Source organism: Mesoplodon mirus (genome assembly GCF_964341445.2).
Source record: "Mesoplodon mirus genome assembly, chromosome: 10".
Taxonomy (NCBI): Eukaryota; Metazoa; Chordata; class Mammalia; order Artiodactyla; family Ziphiidae; genus Mesoplodon; species Mesoplodon mirus.
This window is the reverse complement of record NC_138986.1, coordinates 98,449,859-98,470,405: the sequence shown is the minus strand read 5'-3', so window position 1 is coordinate 98,470,405 and position 20,547 is coordinate 98,449,859. Positions and strand designations below refer to the sequence as shown.

General features: G+C 37.0%; 1 protein-coding gene across 14 annotated transcripts in view; it reads left to right on the top strand.

Annotated features, from left to right (window-relative positions):
• SNAP91 (synaptosome associated protein 91) overlaps positions 1–15,005 on the top strand; it is a 156,258-nt gene extending 141,253 nt beyond the window's left edge. For 13 of the 14 annotated variants that reach the window (XM_082633866.1, XM_082633869.1, XM_082633867.1 and 10 more), the window contains 4 exons: positions 7,177–7,260; positions 8,019–8,123; positions 11,542–11,644; positions 13,615–15,005. In XM_082633866.1, coding sequence (XP_082489992.1) covers positions 7,177–7,260; positions 8,019–8,123; positions 11,542–11,634 — 282 coding nt within the window. In that variant the 3' untranslated portion in view covers positions 11,635–11,644; positions 13,615–15,005. The remainder of the gene's footprint in view (positions 1–7,176; positions 7,261–8,018; positions 8,124–11,541; positions 11,645–13,614) is intronic. The other variant, XM_082633870.1, reaches the window with a different exon arrangement.
• Positions 15,006–20,547: the final 5,542 nt, after the last annotated feature.

Genomic DNA, 20,547 nt, shown 5'->3' with positions numbered 1-20,547 from the left:
AAGACCTTGTTGTTTATCCATTCTCTATATAATAGTTTGTATCTGCTAACCCCAAACTCCCAGTCCATCCCTCGGCTGCACTCTATTCTTCAATACAAAAACATTGTTGGGGGTAGAGGGAGAGAGATTCAATAAATGTAAATAACATCCCTAAAGAAAGAGAAAGCTTCTTTAGAACGGATCTTATAAATCTGTTAATACTGCATATTGACATGAAAGCTCAGTTTATATTATCATCACCCAATTAAAAGAACTAATTTTTCTATTCTGTTCTATGCAAAATTAAAGAGACCTTATCTGCAGTCCTAAGAAGTTTATACTTAGTAGTGTTGCCCTTATCAGCAGGATAAAGCTGTTTAATGTTTTTTAACAGGTTAGTTTCAAAACAGTCATGGAGGGAAGGGCGATGAGAATACTGGCATCTGGCAGATCAGCTGTAGGTTTAAAAATTGAAAAAGGGTTGGAGCCAGAGGTGAGGATGGAAAGTAAGACAAGAAAGAAAAGTCTCAGGTAGAATCCACACAACTGGGGATAATTGTGAACAAACACACCAAGACACTGGTTGCCCAGGTTTGTATGTGGGCGAGTTTGCTAAGTAATGAGGCCATTAACCCAGAAGGGGAACAAAGGAGAAGTCCTTTAACAATGGTATTGAATTGGAGACCTTCCTTGGCCATCACTTCCCCTGAGATGAAGATTTTAACCATACAAGGTTAAGAATTCATCAGATACTTAATTAACAACTCTTTTGCTTCTTCAGGCCTAAGAGGCTGCCAGTTATCTGATTGTCAGGCACCATCCCTGAGACTGAGATTAATGTTCTTATATTTTTAAATCCCAGAACTCCTTATTTTTGTTTATGAAGCAGAAAACTTTATGTTGTTCATAATGAAACTCCAGAAAGTTAAAGACAGTAGGCTTTATCATAAAGTGTCCACAGCAGCTGTAGAAAGAGAAATTAGAACAACAGAAATAATTTATTAGGAGGACAGAGTTACATGTAGTCCTATTTCTTTTGTTTATTTTCTTTAACATTTTAGGTAATAATATGAAAGCTGTCCTATGCGGTTATTTTATCATTATTAACCCTCACTTAGTTGTATAAAAATTCACTGCCATTTACTCCATTTACTGCAAAGCTCTTCTTCCTGAACAAAGCTGTAGCCTTGCTTTTACTTGGTGGTGCAGCTCTAAAGTTTTTCAGACCATAGAACCCAAGTTATATCTAAAAACCTTTAACAGGACTGGCATATCATCATGGCCATCAAGAGGCTTACTCATTCCTAGTTTTGAGCACAACAGACCTGTTAAGTTTCCATCAGACAAACTAGGAAGGTACTTGCAACTCGGAAATATGTGCATTTTGCAGGAGGCCACAGAATCCACAATTCTCCCCCTAAAAACAACTAATCTTTATATGCCTATAGGTGAAAGATTTTGTTGAGTGTTGAAAAAGAAAACAACTTTTAAAACCTTAGGACAAATAATACTGAGGGAGTAAATTATTAAGAGTTAATCTACCATTTGAGCAAAATGACAAACTTAGACTCCCTTTAAATTTTTTGACCCATTTGTCTGATCAGGATTATCTGCAGGTTCATTTTATTTTGGTAGCTTTTTTCTTTCACAGTCTTAAGTCCTAATGATACAATTCTTGTAAATACAGTTATTATTGTACGGTACAATTCTGATAAAATATGCAATTCTGGGTCTAGTGAATAGCCTACCACGTAACCTGTTGAAATGATGAGTAGAGTGAATCTGAAGTATAATACTTCTTTTGTAGGGGAGGAAAAATAACTTTCCCTCTATCCTTCTGAATTCTTAGTAGAGACTCCTGTAATAAAAGACATATGAACAAGAGAAAAACAGAAGTTTATTAACATGTATGCCTCATATATACAGGGAGATACCCAGAGAAAAAAATGAGTAACTCCCCAAGGTGGCCCAAGCCGCCGGCTTAAATATACCATCTTCAGCTAAAGACAAAAGAAAGAATGATGTGGGGAGGTTACCAGGAAAAGCAGGGTCAACAAAGGTAAGATCTGTTATGTAGGTTTAAGTCAGTGACTTCTCCACTGATAAGATTCTCTTGTGAGTTAGTCATCCTTCTCTTCCCAGTACAGAGAAGGAGACACCCTTACAAGTGGAGATTTCCTTTATAAATCTAAATGTCCCTTACAAAAGTTTAATTTCTACTGTTTCAGAGTTTCTCCTGCTGTTCTTCAAAATAATCAGCTCAAAATCATCCCTATGCCAAAGAAGCATATGGTGGCGGGGTGGGTTTTTCTGCTACCCTTCGGATTTTCTTTCATTTAAAAATTTTTTGAGATAAATTTATGTAACATTAAATTCACCACTTTCACAACTTTAAAGTGTATAATTCAGTGATTTTTAGTATATTTTTGATGTTGTAAAACCATCACCATTTCTAATTCCAGAATATCTCCATCACCCCAAAAAGGAACACAGTCTTTCCCAATTTTCCCCTTCCCTATCCCATGACATCCAAAAATTTACTCTGTTTCTATGGATTTGCCTATTCTGGATTTTTAATATAAACAGAATCATATACTTTGGAGCCTTTTGTGCCTGACTTTTTGGCTTCTTTCACTTAGCATAATGTTTTCAAGGTTGATCCGTGTTGTAGCATGTAACAGTACTTCATTTTTGTATTGCTGACTATTCTATTGTTTGGATATACCACGTTTTATTTATTCATTCTTTAATGGATGGGCATTTGTGTTGTTTCCACTTTTGGCTGTTATGAAAGATGATTCTGTTATTTGTATACAAGTTTGGTAAGAATATATATCCTCAGTTCTCTTGGGAATATACCTAGGAATGGAATTGCCAGGACTTGTGTGACTCTGTTGAGCTTTTTGAGGAACTGCCAAACTTTTCCACAGCAGCTGCATCATCTTATGTGTCCACCAGCAATGCATAGGGTTTCAGTTGTGGTTTTCATGTGCATCTCCTTAATGACTAATGATATTGAGAATCTTTTCATGTGCTATTGGCCATTTGTATATCCTTTTTCAGAGAAACGTTTGTTCATGTCCTTCGCCCATTTTATAATTGGGTTGTCTTTTTATTGTTGAGTTCTAAGAGATCCTTATTATTCTGGATACCAGATGCTTATCAGATACATAATTCGCAAATATTTTCTCCCATTCTGTGAGTTGTCTTTCTTGGTAGTATCTTTTAACACACAAAGTTTTTGATTCTGATAAGCTCCAATTTGTCTATTTTTATTGTTGTTGCTTTTGCTTTTGGTGTCCTATTTAAGAACCCATTGCCTAATCCAAAGCTTAAAGATTTACACCCAGATTTCCTTCTAAGAGTTGTATAGTTTTATCTGTTACATTAGGTTTTTGACCTATTTTAGGCTCATTTTCATATGTGGTCCAAATTCTTTGTGTTGCATGTGGAAATCTAGTTAATCCCAGAACCATGTGTTGAAAAGACTGTTTTTTCTTCATTTATTGGTCTTAGCATTCTTCTCAAAAATCAATTGACCATAGATATATAGATTTATTTCCAGACTCTCTATTCTGTTGTATTGACCTATATGTCTGTTCTTATGCCAGTACTACAGTGGTTTTTTTGTTTTGTTTTGTTTTGTTTGTTTTTTGCGGTACGCGGGCCCCTCACTGCTGTGGCCTCTCCCGCCACAGAGCACAGGCTCCGGACGCGCAGGCTCAGTGGCCATGGCTCACGGGCCCAGCCGCCCCACGGCATGTACCACACAGTGTTTTGATCAATGTAGCTTAGTAGTAAGTTTTGAAAACAGAGAATGTGAGTCCTCCAAATTTGTTCTTGTTTTACGAGATTGTTTTGGCTACTCTGGGTCCCTTGCATATCCATATAAATTTTAGGTTCAGATTGTCCATTTTTCCAAAAGAAGCAGTTGAAATTTTTATAGGGTTTACACTGAATCTATAAAGCAAATTGGGAAATATTGCCATCTTAACAATATTGTCTTCTAGTCCATGAACAGAGGACATCTTTCTATTTATCTGAGCCCTCTTTAATTTCTTTAACAATGTTTTATAGTTGTCAGTGTACAAGTCTTATACTCTCTGTTAAATTTATTTCTAAGTATGTTGTTTTTAATGCTGTTGTAAATTAATTTTTTTATAATTGCATTTTTTATTGTTCATTGCTAGTATAAGGTGAATGTCACATTGATTTTTGTATATTTATTTTGTATCCTATGACTTTGCTGAACTTATTAACTCTGATAGTTTTTTTTTGTGTGGGTTCTTTAGGATTTTCTATATATAAGCTCATATCATCTACAAATAGAGATAGTTTTATTTCTTCCTTTCTTTCTGGATGCTATTTCTTTCTTTTTCTTACCTAATTGCCCTGACTAGACTTTCCAGTACATCTTTGTCTTGTTCTTAGGGAGAAAGCTTTCAGTCATTCAACATTAAGTACAATGTTAGCCATGAGTTATTTGCAGATGCCCTTTATCAGGTTAAGGAATTACCCTTCTGTTCTTAGTTTATTTAGTGTTGTTTTGTTCATGAAAGGATGTTGGATTTTGTCAAATGCTTTTTCTGCATCTACTGAGATGATCTTTTTTTTCTTATATTCTATTAATATGACATATTACATTGATTGAGCCTACCTTGCATTCCTGGGATAAATCTCACTTGGTTTTGGTGTGTAATTCTTTTAATATGCTGCTGGATGTGGTATGCTAGTATTTTGTTGAGAATTTTTGTATCAATGTTTGTAAAGGATTTGGTCTGTAGTTTTCTTTTCTTGTGATGTCCTTGTCTGGCTTTGGTATCACAGTAATACTGGAATCAAAGAATAATTAGAAAATGTTCCCCTTCTATTTTTTTTTTTGAGAGCTTGAGAAGGATTGAAATTAGTTCTCCTTTATAAATGTAATAGAACTGATCCATGAAGCCATCTGGTTTTGGGCTTTTCTGTGATAGAAGGTTTTTGATTACTGACTCAGTCTCTTTACTTGCTATACCACTATTTAGATTTTTCTATTTCTTCTTGAGTCAGTTTTCGTAGTTTGTGTCTTTCAAGGAATTTGACCATTTCATCTAGATTATCTAATGTTTTAGCATGTAATTTCTGATAATATTTCCTCATAATTTTTTATTTCTGCAAGGTTGGTAGTAATATCTCCACTTCCTTTCCTGATATTCGTCATGTAAGTTTCTCTCTCTTTCTTGGTTTGTCTACCTGAAAATTTGTTAATTTTATTGATCTCTTCAGAGAACCAAGTTTTGGTTTCTTCTATTTCCTCTTTTGTTTTCCCATTCTCTATTTCACTTTTCTATGATCTAATCATTATATTTCCTTTCTGTGCTCACTTTGGAATTGGTTCTTCTTTTTCCTAGTTCCTTCTGGTGGAAGTTTAGGTTATTGATTTGAGATCTTTCTCCTGCATATGAGCTATATGTTCTTGTTTCTTTGCATGCCTCATAATTTTTTGTTGAAACCAGGACACTTTGAATATTATAATATGGCAGCTTTGGAAATCATGTTCTACCCCCTCCCCAAAGTTTTCGTTGCTACCTTTTTTGTTGTTTTGCTACCTTGGTTGGGGGAGGGGGTTATTGTTTGTTTGTTTGTTTTGTCCTTTTAGCTAATTGATCAGCTACTGATTAGACAGATACTACTTAAACTCCTGGAACCAAAAATATCTCCCAGTCTTTGCAGAGGGGCTCTGAGTATGTATTAGGCATGACTTCAGACTCAACCAGGCAGTTTTCAACTCTGCCTTAGTGATCACTGCTGCTTTCTTAAAGCCTCAAAGTCAACCCAGAGGCATCTCACATCTTTCCTGAGCATATGCACAGCCCTGGGCATGTGCATGGCTATCTAAATTCCCAGGAGAAGGTCTGGGTTTTTCAGACCCTTAATCCTCAAATCATCTCATTCTCCAGCCTTTCCTTCTGAGCTTTTTGTTTAGTCTGCTGTTTTTGCTGACTGATATGCATTGCCTGATACAGCAACAACTGAAAAATTTGCCTTTAAGTATTTTCCACAAATGTCTTCAGGTAACAACTTTAGCACTAGATGGGTTCCCAGTTTGGCAAGATAAGGACAAGCCTTTTGAGCCAATGTTTCCAGGGAGCCACCTATACATGAGACAAGACAAAGCAAATAATTAAAATATATTCTGCTCCTCGTGGTACTATTACTGGGATTGTGTGCTGTTATTTTCAAAGCTACAGCTGAATTGGAGAACAGTGGCTGGAACTCTAGGGTAAGTTAAAATGCCCCAAAGCTCAATGTTCTTACCAAGATTCAGCTGATTTTTTTTTGATTAAGTACTTTCTAGGCTGCTGCAAACTTTTAGTTAGTTTCCAGAGTTCCAAAAAAGTTGATTTTGACCATTTTTGCCTGTTTTTCCATTGCTTTTATGCCTAGGGGGACTCTTAGAGTTCCTTATTCCACCATTTTTGCTGATATTACTATAGTATTTTATTCGTCAATTAGGATTTTGCTCTAACGGTTAACTTAAATTTAAGAGATTGCAGCAGCGTTAATTTTATGCATAAGGGAAATATTAGGGGTTTTGGTGTGTGACTGAAAACTATCAAACCTGTGTCTGAAATGAGATATATGTATGATATTATGTGCAGTCCTCTAAATGCTTCCTAAAACTTAGAATTAATTTTGGTCTTTGTGCAAATGTACAACAGTCAAAAGTCAGAGAGAAGCAAATATAACACAGAAAAGAATAATATAAAAATGGGGGGGAAAATGGAAACCAAGCATTAAAAATGTAAATGAAAGCATTCTTTAAATTTCTAATTCAGTGCCTATTGGAGGATATAATGATAGGAAAAGACTAGCTTAGAAAAATTTGACTTGTTTACAGTAAGGGTGGTATAAGGAGATAGAGATGAAGCCCAGTACTTGAGTGTAAGCTGAGCCTGCATAAGTGAACCCAAATAGCACCACAACAGTGAACATCAAGTTAGTAACCTTCATATCATTGGTGTGGTGGTAGTGCCTTTTTTTTAAAATTTAAAACTGAAATTTGAGATTTCTTTACATCTTTACACATACTTAAGGTCATGCATTTTAAAATTGTATTCTGTCATTTTAAAACCAAATTATATTGGTTCTTTTTGTTTGTTGTTGTTTGTGTGTGTGTGTATATGTGTGTGTGTGTGTGTTGTTTCATTTTCGTAGCAAGGAGCTGTACCTCCAACCAGTTCAGTTCCTCCTGTTGCTGGGGCCCCATCTGTCGGACAACCTGGAGCAGGATTTGGAATGGTGAGTGATGACCGGTGCTAAAAATTGTAATTAATACTTCTATGGCCTTCACCAAATCCCAGATTAACTATAGAATATAATTCTCCCCAAAATACAGTAAAGTAAAATTTAAAAAGTTAAGTCATCTGCTTTAGACATTAAGTAGTCTACAGAGGGCATGATTGAGTCACTTATAAGACACTTAAATTCTGCCATCAAAATAATTTTTATAGTACACTGTTATGTCATTTTTGGAGTACTATTTACCAAACATATTTTTAGCTCAATCATCAAAATCCACTTTTAATCACTATACTAGGACTTTTCACTTACCACGTTTATCACTAGCAAATTTTAGAGTCATTTTCCATAAAGAAACAAGTTTTCATCTCTTGAAGAACTATGCTTCCAGAAGATGGATAAACAACAACAAAGCCTGGGTGGGGTGAGGATGCTGTGTGGCCATCCAGCCTCCTACTGCACCTCAGTGATTCTCTGCCATCTGCCAGCCTCACAGCACCCATCGTTCAAAATTACAAATTATACTTTCTCACAGACCTGGATTCCTCAGGGGATATGGGGATATATGTATACGTATAGCTGATTCACTTTGTTATACAGCAGAAACTAACACACCATTGTAAAGCAATTATACTCCAATAAAGATGTTTAAAAAAAAAAAAAGGAAAGAAAAATTTTCAGGAACGTATTAAAGACGTAAAGGTCAGGGCATTGCCAGAGGAGATTCCACTCATGCTATGAACTGCTCTGCTTTTTAGCCTCCTGCTGGGACAGGCATGCCTGTGATGCCTCAGCAGCCTGTCATGTTTGCACAGCCCATGAGGAGGCCACCCTTTGGAGCCGCAGCTGTACCTGGCACACAGGTCAGTTTTTAAATGTCCCACAAAAGAATGACATTACTTTATAAATGTAGAACTGTCATGTGACAAACTGTTTAAAAATGTTTTTACCTGATACAGTCTTCATACCTGTTGCTTCAGAAGTAAAGGGAACATGGAAGAGAGATGAGCAATAGTGTGACTTTTGGAGGAAAATGATGGAAATAACTAACTGTCCTAAAGTCCCTCCATTCCTCTCCTACTTAATTCAGAATGGTTCCTGAGAACTACCAGGTGTTTAAAGTATCCAGGCATTTAGTCCAGAAAAAATGAGCAGCTCTGATCCATACTCTTATTACGTGTTGCCAAAGTTAGCCAAACAGAAAGTTAGGGACACAGCCCTCCAGACTGCCAAGTTTGCCCAAGACTAGTAACACAAACTGCAGTGAGTTTGCCAACTGCAAAGCCTGAGGGAGCAGTTCCCACAAGGTTGCCCTCACATCAGACCCTTCAGGTCCCAAGGGCCACCCTCACTTCCAACCAGCTGCCTACAAATTTGAGGGTTCCCAGGACCATCCTTAGATTAGACAGTTTTCTAGAATGACTCATAGAACTCAGGGGAGCACTAACTTTATGATGACACTTTTAGTGTAGTAAAAAGATGCAAATCAGATCCAGCCAAAAGAAGAGATGCGTAGGGCAAAGTCTGGGAGGGGCCCACACATGAGGCTTCTTTGTCCTCAGGGATGCATTACCCACCTGGCATCAACATGTGAGGATACGCAAGCCGTACTGCCAACCCAAGAAGCTTACCTGAGCTTCAGTGTGCAGAGTTTTTATTGAGGTTTCATTAGATAGGAATGACTGATTGAGTTCAACCACCTGGGAAGTAATTCAGTCTCCAGCCCTCCTCCCTCCCTGAAGGTCAGGCTCATATCCTGTGGCCCAAAGACTCAACTCGGTAATCACATGGCTGGTCTTTCTGGCATGGCTAGTACTCCACCCTGAGTCATCTTGTTAGCATAAATTATCAGGTGTTGTTCCAGACACGCACCCTGAATAATAAAGACATTCGTATCACTCAGGACGTTTCCAAGGGTTGAGAGGTTACCTACCAGGGTCCAGGACAAAGGGCAAATCTCTCTTTAGATGAGGCCAAATTTCTTACTGCACAATGTGCTACCTTCATTTATGAAGATGCTAAAATATATGCACTTGGTTGAACTGTTTTGCTGCTAATAGTGATGTTCATACTGATGAATCACCCTTTCTTTATTACTCTTATAAATTGCCTGGCCAAAGTGAAGGTATATGTAGAACCAAAGAGGTCACTGTGAGAAATTGATTTAGATGGAGACAGAACATTGTAACTACTAGCACCATGCTAAGCAAACCAAAACACATAGCTCAAATATATTTTAAGGACATCAGTAAATAGTTTCACTTCTATAATGTTTTTAATTTACCACACGGGTATTTATATTGTTTCAGCCAAGGAATCCTACTGTGAACTTTCTGAGTGTACTTTAATCCCCTTTCCTTCCTTGAATCATTTCTAAATTCATTTTCTACCTGTTCCCCAAATTTGCTTTCAGCTTCTTTACTTTAACCCTCAAAAGCCATAATGACCAGGAGAGAGAATGGTGGGTGTCCAGAGAGATGAATTTACAATGTAAGAGACTCTAGCCTTCAAGGCCATAGCCAAAGCACTGGCTTCATGAGAAATCTTCTGTTCTGCTCTCATACTAATGAACGCTGCCTAAAGTTGTTTGGGGGGAGTGGGGTGGTAGTGAGGAAGCTTTTAGGTGTAATAGTTGGTTTTTAATTTAATCTGGATATATTTAAATTCTAAGAAGGATCTCATTTATTGTGAATGTCTCCTTGATGGTTAAATATATCCATGACTACCACCTTTTTGAAAAAAAGGAAGGATGTTCCTATTTTTATGAGATTTTTTAAAAGTCATTGTATTTGGTGTGCTGAAAGCTTTAGAAATAAATTAATATAATTTTATTATTTAAGGTAGTTTTTCTGTGTGATACCAGTGTTACAGAGCATCAGTTTGCTTACTTAATTCAAAGAATGAAAATGAAAAATAGATGATATGATGAAAACACAGTGTTTTTATCATTTAATTGAATTTATGGTAATTTAGGAAATGGTATGCCATACTTACACAATTTTTAGATTGTATTTCCTATATCAGAGAAGAAGCATAGAAAATAAACATGAGTTGGTAGCTTTAGAAAACAAAACAGTTTTTCATTACTGATATGTGGACTATTCCACTATTGCTCAGTTGGTTAGTATCACGATGTTGTCATATCACCTAATTATTAATTATAGACCAGTCCTTGAGTTTCTTATCTTCCAAACAACTTTGACCCTTACCCCGGTCTTTCTATGAAATACGATCCCAGTTTTAAAAATGGAAATTTGACTGATAGATACTACAGTCAGTCAATAGTTCATGGACATAGGAACAAATCTGAAACTTCTTACTTCTGGAGCTTTGTTTATGGAACCAGTGAAAACATACATCCGTGCCCTACAATCCCAGGTCTCTGAGGTTTCCATCATGTTATAAGCATAGGAAATTCATTAGACTCGAAGGATACATGTCAGTTATTGCTCTGTGTAAATTCCATGACCTTTTTCAAGGCCTTGGACCCTAACATTCCTGCAAAAGCCTGTTCCTGGAACTTATGTCTGTCACACAGTGAAATAATTTAGGTATTCACTAAACAGAAACAAGGTAAGAAATTTTTTTGTTGCTTTTGCTTCAGGTTTAGTATGATTCTTCTCTATAGTCTGTAATAATTAGTCCTCTCTACCAGCTGGATAGGCAAGATTGGAATTAGCAGCATTCATAACTAGGAGACTGTTTGCTCATCTGAAACTAACAGTGCCCCAAAACTTGACAGGGTTTCACTTAAAATACTTTACATGAAATCCTAGTATATTTAGCTGACATTTTAAAATAATTTCTTAAGTAACTTTCTGCAAGCTGTTTTCTTCCCATTTTTCCTTCACACTCTCACTCTAAGAGAAGTCATTTATATTCCTTTATTAGTTTAGTGGTACTAATAACTCAAAGTAAAATGCTTTGAATAGAGAGATTGTTTGGGTTTTTTTTTTTTTACCGTGTATTCATAATAGCTTTAATGTGACTAGTTTTTCACATCTTCCCTAATATCCATATTGTTCTACCAGAGTCCTCAAATTTTACTTTGGCTAAATTTGATGTCAGAGAATTTCAAGAAAGCCAATATCCTTTGAAGTGTGTTTTATAATCCAGAATCTAAAACAACATGTGACTAAGTAGAACAAAGTAGATTTTGTAAACTTTGAGCATCTCATCTTCTGCATGTTTGTTTTCTGTGGTATGTGCTCGGCCTAATGCTTATCTATCTCTCTGTTTGCTTTCTGTTTCCACTGTCTTGGGCTGGCTTTTCCCCCTTAGCTTTCTCCAAGCCCTACACCTGCCACTCAGAGTCCCAAGAAACCTCCAGCAAAGGACCCATTAGCGGATCTTAACATCAAGGATTTCTTGTAAACAATTTAAGGTATCTAATATTGAGCTTTTCCTGTGGGCTTGTAATAATGACCTATGCTATGCTTAGTTATTTTATTAGGTATAATATTTGTACTTCTGTGTTTTTAATACATGTATATAATAATAATAATTTGAATGTTTATGCTTTTTAAATCAATATTGAAAGCTATCTTTATCAATGATTTTTTTAACCTTAATTTATAAAACTAAGAGGGAGAGAAACCTCCAAATTGTCCTTACACTGGAAAGCTCAAAGATTATACTGTTAAAGCAAAAAGTTGCCCAAGCTACTACATAAATTAGAAAATTACCATTTCATTCCATGATGACTGGAATTTGTAGAAAGGTAACATTTATAATACTTCATTTAGAAATTGTCTAAGAATATATTTGGCTACAATAATTGTAATTTTATTTTGCTTATTCTTATGTGGCCTCATCAAATAAAGCTTAGATTATGATCCTTGTATTTCTGCATTCAAGCAAAATTTTAAATTTCTAACATTCTAGTTTTAAATTTCTAATGTAATTTATGAAATTACATTATGGTTAATAGTGGACTTACAGAAGAAAACTGATGAAGGAAAAGGGTTTACTACTAACCCCAGCACCTAACACAGTGTGTAGGTTCTCAAGAAATACTTGCTGAATGTGGATGAACAGTAGTGATGATGCTTTTCATTTACATGGTATTTTTCGTACTTGGCAGCCATTAACTCTTTGACCATCTCTGTAGAAGATCAGACCCTGCGAGATAAACTAGTCAGATACTTTTGCCTCCATTTCACAGCTAAAGAAACTGTTCCTTGGCATTAAGTGATTTACCCAAGGTCACACTGGAAGAGCAGTAAGAGTGTCGAAGCTTTTGGACCCCCATCCAGTGTTATTTTTATCGTATATCTACTACCTATATTTTTTTAAATGTTCTCAAATGCCTACTAAGATTTTTGTGGATTCCTACCTTATGAGTTTTTTCTTCATACAAAATAAATAATTTATCATTTTAAGGCCTTGGCATCTCAGCTAAGTAATCCTCCTTGTGCCCAACTTTTCTGTCCCACTTTGGTTTGGTTTGGGCTGAGGTGGCCATCATGTAGGCATAAGTAAGACAATGAGCACTTATTTTTTAGCAGCTGTAGTTTCAGGAATGACCAAGGACACTGCAGGGGGCAGCCTTTTATCCACCATATCCACCAGTAATATTGCTGTCAGTCTGTGCAGGAACTCCGATAAGGACCTGAAACAGAGATGCTTTAGACAGCCCCTGCCCTCAGAGATTCACAGTCAAAAGCGGGACAGATACAGACTATGTTATGAAGAAGAGTTACCCCCATGGCTAAGCCTGAAGACCCCAGGAAAGTTTTCCAGGCAGAGATGATGACGCGTGGGAGATAGCCAGGGTGACTAGTGGGGGTTGGCATAAGTGAAAGCTTTGGATCGCCAGGGATATCTCCCCTCTATTCTGTCCTGTCACTTGTGCGACTGTTTAGTGGCTCCTTGAAAACCATCACTGAAAAGGACCAAAAAAAAAAAAAAAAGGGGGAGTCCCTGCCCTTCCCCCTTTTGTTCACTGCCCTTTTTTTAAGGTTAGCTGCTCTTAATTGGTACTGAATGTCTTGCTAAGGTTTCTAAGTATCCAAATTTCAACATCTTGCCGATAGAATTTTCTTATCTAAAAATGAAGCGGTGTCCAGAGAGATGAATTTACAATGTAAGAGACTCTAGCCTTCAAGGCCATAGCCTTGCTGCTAATAGTGATGTTCATACTGAAAGTTCATTGAGAGTTTTTTTTTTCCCCTGGATGAAATTTTAAGCTTGTTTTAAAGAATTGTGGAAAGTATATAAATGTGACTTCGGTAATACGAAAACCTTTGGTGTAAAGATTTCCATTGTAACAGCGAAGTAAAATTGTAAGGAAGGTAAAATCTTTGAGGATTACATAGTATTGTTTTCTAATTCGAGTGCTTTTTACCTTTACAGCTGCGATTTTTGTGACTGAATAGGAAAACAAATAATGAGTTTGGACACTTCAAATAAGACTGATGCTCAGAGTTCCAAAGGGAGTCACCAGTACCGATCCCAACGCTTATACATAAGTTCTCGTCCAAAGTGTGTAGCACAGCTGTGAAAGTGAACATTAGGAATGTGTGCTTCCTTAGCTGTTATCCCTACTCTCAAAAGTGTAGTGTATACGGGTTCTTTGTGTGTTGTACGATGTAAACAACGAATGGATGTTTCTAATGCCTTCAGTGCTTTTCTGGACCTCACCCATGGATGGATGATGCAGCTGTTGTGTGGTGAGCCATTTGGAAAGACGTGTCTGTGTTTTTGAAGGTTTCAATGTATATATAACTTTTGGACAAACCTAAACTCTCCCCATCAATTCTCTTTTCTTCTGTATGTACGTTACAAACATAGTGTGATGATATCAGATAGTAAGGAAAACACTCTTAAATATACAGAACTTTTTTCAGTGTGGAGTACACTTTTCCAATCACAGGAACTTCAGCTGTTGGGGGGAATGTTTATTTTTGTGGCACTGTATATGTTAAGAACTTTTATTTTAAAAAAATATAAAGGTTAATGTCCATGACAAATATTTCTCCTCGAAGCTACCTTATCAAGAATGAAAATCATGTGGGAAGAATTCCATATTCAATCACTGCTATATTAAAATATATATTTTAATTATATTTGACAGGTTTTGCATCTAAATTGACCTATATGTTCATTTTTGATTCAATGCACTGAAAAGTGAAGGGTCCATTTCCGTCATGTCCGTGAAAATGCAATTAGCAATGTGCTATTCAAGTGATTATAAAGGCACCCCAAGGTATAACTGTAATTTAAAGATTACTGCAAATATTTTTATTTCCTTGTGGGTTTTATGTACATCTGTTAATTTAGTATTTCTTTATGTGTTCTGTAGAGTACTGTTCTTCCATCCCTCAACTGAGCTCAAAGTAGGTTTTGTTGTACCATTGTGATTAGAATTGAAACTAAATCAGAGAATTGTATCCTTTACTGTACATATTGTATTCTTTAATTTTTAAGTTGTTGTCATATTGTCTGTGCTGATGGCTTGGCTTAAGATTTCGATGCATAAATGAGGTCACTGTTGATCAGTGTTGCTAGTGGCTTGGCAGTTCTTCGTTGAAGCATATTGGGTTGGAAAGGTGTTTGCCTTTTTTTTCAAATTATTCAATAGATGTATGGTACCATTTAAAAGTGGTTGTATCTGAATTTACTGTGGGGATAACATACACTGTAATGGGGAAGCATTACCTAAAACCAATTTCAAAACGGCTTTTCTTTGTATTTCAGTTTAAAAACCCAGTGCATGTATGCCCTCTGAGATGCAATAAACACCTTGAACAAAGAAAATGCAAGCATAATCTTTCTCTCTTTGATTATTTCTTAGGGGAAAAAGTCTATTTCAGATGACACACATATCATATACAAAATACTGCAAATGCTAAAACATTTAGGATGAGAAATGCGGTCTGTGCCAACATAGTTTTGATTATTTTCCAATAAAGTAAAGACAAGGATAAAAAGAACAATTTTAATCAGCTGTCATTAAACTTGGGACTCCGTGGCTACTGCCAAATACACTGAAATTCCATATTCCAAAAAAGAAAAGGATGAACTTTCTTTTAAAATATGCAGTTAAATTCTTATAATAGTTTTGCAAGAATTCTCTGTGCAAGTTGAAGAATTGTATGATTTTAGGTAATAGTTTACAGTACTCACACACTTGCATGCACAGATACTCGGACACAAAGTCTAAATTAGCCAATTTTAGTAATATTGGATGACTTGATGCCTATAACTAGATTGTTACAGTGTCTCAAAAAGTAGTCCAATCTCAAATAGAAGTATTCCTCAAATAGAAGCACATTTCTATTTCTAAAATTGTCTTTCCCTTAGTTACCTAGGATTTGTATCTTGAGAACTAACTTTCAGAAGCTAGTATCTGATTATGTAATATTTTTATAGATTACATTTTGATTATATGTTACTTTGCGGGCATATTGTAATAAAAATGTGTTTCAGATTGTAAATAATTTTAAGCTTAATATTGCATTTTTAATATGCTTTTTTCCCTTCATTGAATGACCCATGTGGTATAAATTCTTAATAGGTGAAGCTACAACAGCACTATTTTTAAATTGGATGCTGGAACCTTGCTGTGGTGAGATTCTTGATGTCCTTGGGTGGGGAATTGTCTTACAGATGAGATGCTGGATCAGGTCCTCTGCTCAAACAATTGATCTCTCTGGAGAACTTTCAACACAGGTCCGTTTTACCCCGGTGTTCTTCCTTGTGGTGCGCATGCCTTTCCTGCCTCTCCTGGGTTCTGCGTGCATACACACGCGAGCACACTATTCAGGGTGTGACCACACCACCGCTCACACAAGGGCTCACTTTGCTAGCCAACACAGGGCCCTCTGCCTTAATTCTCTCCCCCAACCCCACGAGTACAGCTAAATCCTGCTCATCCATCATGGCTCCCCACCCTCCTCTTCTCAGAGCCCAACTTTCATTGGCCTTTATGGCACTTAACATACTGTGTTATAATCGGCTGGGCAGGTGGCTTCTGCCCTGGCCATTTGGGAGCCTCAAAGGCAGGAAACATCTCCTCTTGTTCAGACCCTCAGCAGCTAGCACTTCAGTAGGTAGGTGTCTGAAGGATGAGCACAGTACATTAGTTCTTTTTTTTTTTAATTTTTATTGGCTTATGGTTGATTTACAATGTTGTGTTAGTTTCTGCTGTACAGCAAAGTGAATCAGTTATATATACACATATATCCACTCTTTTTAAGATTCTTCTCCCATGTAGGCCATTACAGAGTATTGAGCAGAGTGCCCTGTGTTATACAGTAGGTCCTTATTAATTAATCTATTTTATATATAGTACTACGTATATGTCTTAGAGGTCTTTTCACTTACTTGGATACTGCTGCGCTGTTGTATTTCTGATGACTGAAGAATAACTCTCATATAGTGCAGTTATTGTCAGATGTTACTAGAGTTTGAATAGCTCTCCCAGCTCATTGCAGTGGAAGCATTAACACCAATTGAAAACCCATCTTGAGTTGAAGGTTTGAATTACTTTATGGTGTAATGATTACAACAAGTGGTTCTCTCAGTACTAAAGTGTCTCCTTTGTTCTCTGTCTTTCATGTTATTTGTTGTGCTTTTTAAAAAAAGAATAAAGACCAAAGACTTCTGGGGAGAAGTCATGGGGTTCAGAAGAGGAAGAAAGGAGTGGACATGAAAAAAATACATGAGAACTTGATTCACAGAAAGATAAAACATGCAAAGCCCTCTGTCTGCCTCTTAAATAGACACACCTTTAACAATAGATCTCCAAATTTTTGAAGGTGGAAAAAGGGCATGGTCTTGTAGCAGTAATGACAGTGTTTCTTGTGTGGAAGTAGTTGATGAAACTCAAAATGTGTGTTGTCTTAGTTGAAAAGTCACATTGGTTTATACTTCTGAGGCAACAGGTTTTGTGGTAGTTTGTTATTCATCCTCTTGGACTGTAAGAAAACTTCTGTTTCTCATAGCCTTGCTGACAGCACATTTCACTAATGGATACATCATTCGGGTCTCCTGTGTGAGTGGAAATGTATGAGCGAGCAAGGTTTTGTGACTTAGTGATATGGTCATTAACCTTAGCTAAACTCTCAGAGCCGCAGCACTAAATCATCCAAGTTCATTTCCACTTATGACATGTCTCGTCAAACAATTCTGAAAGAGGAATCCATGCTATAATTGATTCCATAATTAGGTATTCTGTATCTGATCGCAGAACAGAGATTTTCAAACTCTTTGTCTCAGAACTGAATTGGAACATTTTTTTTGCCGCACTGCGCGTCATGTGGGATCTTAGTTCCCCAGTCAGGGATCAAACCTGGGCCGCTGGCAGTGGAAATGCAGAGCCCTAACCAATGGACTGCCAGGGAATTCACTGAAATTTATTGAGGACCTCCAAAAGCTTTGTTTATATGGGTTATGTCTGTCAATACTTACTATGTTAATTAAATTAAAACTGAGAAAATTTTAAAGTTTTATTTAATTCATTTTTTAAAATATTAAAACTATTCTATATTAACATCAATAAAATATTTTTATGAAAAATTCCAATTAAAAAAATTTAGAAGAGTGGCATTGTTTTGCTATCTTTAATCTCTTTAATGTTAGACTTAACAGAAGACAGCTACATTCTTACATCTGCTTCTGCATTCAATCTGTTGTCATATCCCATGTCATGCAGTCACTGGGAAATTTCACCATGAGCACAATTGTGAGAAAATGGGCATCCTCGTATTATTATGAAAACAGTTTTTACCTCACAGTATTGTTATAAAACCAACTTTAACCTCACAGACCCTTCGGAAGGGTCTCAGATCCTCAGGAGTCCCCAGACCACATATGGAGAACCACTTCTTCAGATCTGAAAGAATTGTTCTCATGTTCTTTGAAAGAGAGAAAACATTTACTAGTTAACAGATTGCATCATTTTTTGTGTGTGTGAACAGAATAACCCTACCACCACCATGTGTTTTGTTCAGTGTCTGAACAAATGCCCTCCTCCACCAACCCCACCTTACTTTTTAAGCAACTTTGAGACATGTACAGGAATGGGAATTCTGCGTCAGACTCCACGGAAGGACATCCCTGCTCAACCACCCACTGTTACCTTAGGCAAGTTACATGAGTTCTCTAAATGTGTTTCCTTGTCCGTGGAAAGGAGAAAATTTCTATCTGTGTACTTACTCTTCAATGAGATAATGCATGGAAAATGCCTGGCACAGAGATAGTGCCCAAGAAATACTGCTGTTGTTACTCTTAGAATTACTATGGCTGTTTTTGCTATAGACTTTGTCATTTGTCTATGATTGTAAGAACACTAAAGGATGGAGAAGATGGAAGTATAAAAAGTAGTCAATAATAGGAATATTCCTTAACAAAGTACAATCACCAGAAATACTAAACGTGTTTTAAAGTTTCATCAATGTAAGTGCCTGTTCCACATATAAATACAGCTCACAATTCAACAGAGAGCTGGAGGATGAGGTATCTGAGCAGGGTACAAACAACATCTACCACCGAGTTCAACTTGATTCCCTGGAGCCTCTTCCTGGGCAGTTTCCAGTGTCTAATGACACTTTTTAAGAACATAAATGAAAGATACCGATATGAAAGATGCTTTGGGCCCATAATAGAATTGTTGCCATTGGCCAAAAGTGTTTCTACTTGGAGATCAGATATCTTTAAAAAATATACTTTAATAGTGATTTTTTAAAAATAGGAGAAATATTTAATGAGTACTTGACAGAGATGGAAGGTAAAAATATCCAGAATGGACATAGTATGTGCAGGTTGCAACACTGAGGACTGGAGTAGGAAGATAATTTTGAACAGAAGCCTACAGCAGCAAGAGACTATAGCCTAGGACAGAGACCAGACCTGCAGACAGCAGACCACAGGTGAGTAGGACCTAGAAGGGCCCCCTTCCAACAAGGGGAGGGGGAGACAGTCTTCTTTTAGTGATCGTGTTCTCTGCTGTTAACCCACTCTTTAATGCTAAATTCATCTCCAGATACCCAAACAGCCCGTGGTTCATCTCTCCTTCAGAGTAGGGAACATCTTCGGGGTAAGTCAACTAATTTTGTAATTAATCATTGTCTTTGTAAAACCTAAACAGTAAGTTAAAACTTACAGCCTGAAGTGACTTACAAATCTGTGCCAAGGAAATTTGGAGTTATTTTTTAAATCACCTGCTATTTTGGATCACATGGCTTTTGGCACTGTATTGAAAACAGGACATGCAGTTGTGACCATGTGTGTAATATTTTAGATGTAAATTTGGGGTGAGATTTTTTAAAAATCTATCTCTTCTCGCAGGGAAAAAAAATATGGCTTCAAAGCTACACTAAAAGGAACATTTAGTTTAGAACAGAGACAAAGGTGTTCCTATTTGATTGGGTTCAGAACAAAATATAGTTACATAACTGGCTAGTTGGTGATGTGTTAACTAATGGGTTAGTTCACTGTAAAACCGCATAATGTTTATAACTTGTTGCTTTCTTTATGTCTAGGTGTTATCAAACTTATTGATAAATATTCTACAAAAATGTTTAACAAACATGTCTAAGAGTGAACTCATTATCTGTTTACCTCAAGCCTGGTTTTTCTGTCTAGGTTGATGGTCTCGCTGTCTACCTAGTCTCCCAAACCAGAAAGTTGGTGTGACATTAATTGCACCCTCAATTCTTCTCCCCTATATTCAATGAGCCACTAAGTACACTGAACATTCTGCTCTCAGAATGTCTTACAAGTTGCCCTCTCGTGCCATTTCTGTGGCCACTTTCTTAGGACAGTAGCTCTTTACTGGGCTCTTTGCCTCTAGTCTAATCCCCACCCAAACTCACCCCAATTCAGCCTGCATGGTTGGCCAGGTTTCCCTTTCAAAATTCTCATCTGATGACATGACTTTTCCCTGACCTCAAAACCTGCATGTAAAGGTTGAAGTCCAAGCTCTCTAGCATGGCATTCAAGTCAAACATCTATTCAAGGCTAGAAGTCTAGTTTGGAGCCTTATTTCTTGCCATTCCTCACCACTAGCAGGAGCTAACCTCTCATGGCAGCAACACCCAACACTGCGTCCTAAACACACAGGACAGTGTCACTCTTCCATACCTTTGCACAGGCTGTTTCATCTCCTGTGGGTGCCCTCCTCTCCCCCAAGCTCCCCCTGATAGGCTGGCAAACTTCAGCGCATCCTTCAAAACCCAACTGAGGTATCACCTCCTCTAGGAAACCTTTCTTTTCATCATGTCTGCCCACCCCGATAGAGCTGATCCTTCTCAAATGTGTTCCTTCAGCACCTTGTACTTGCTT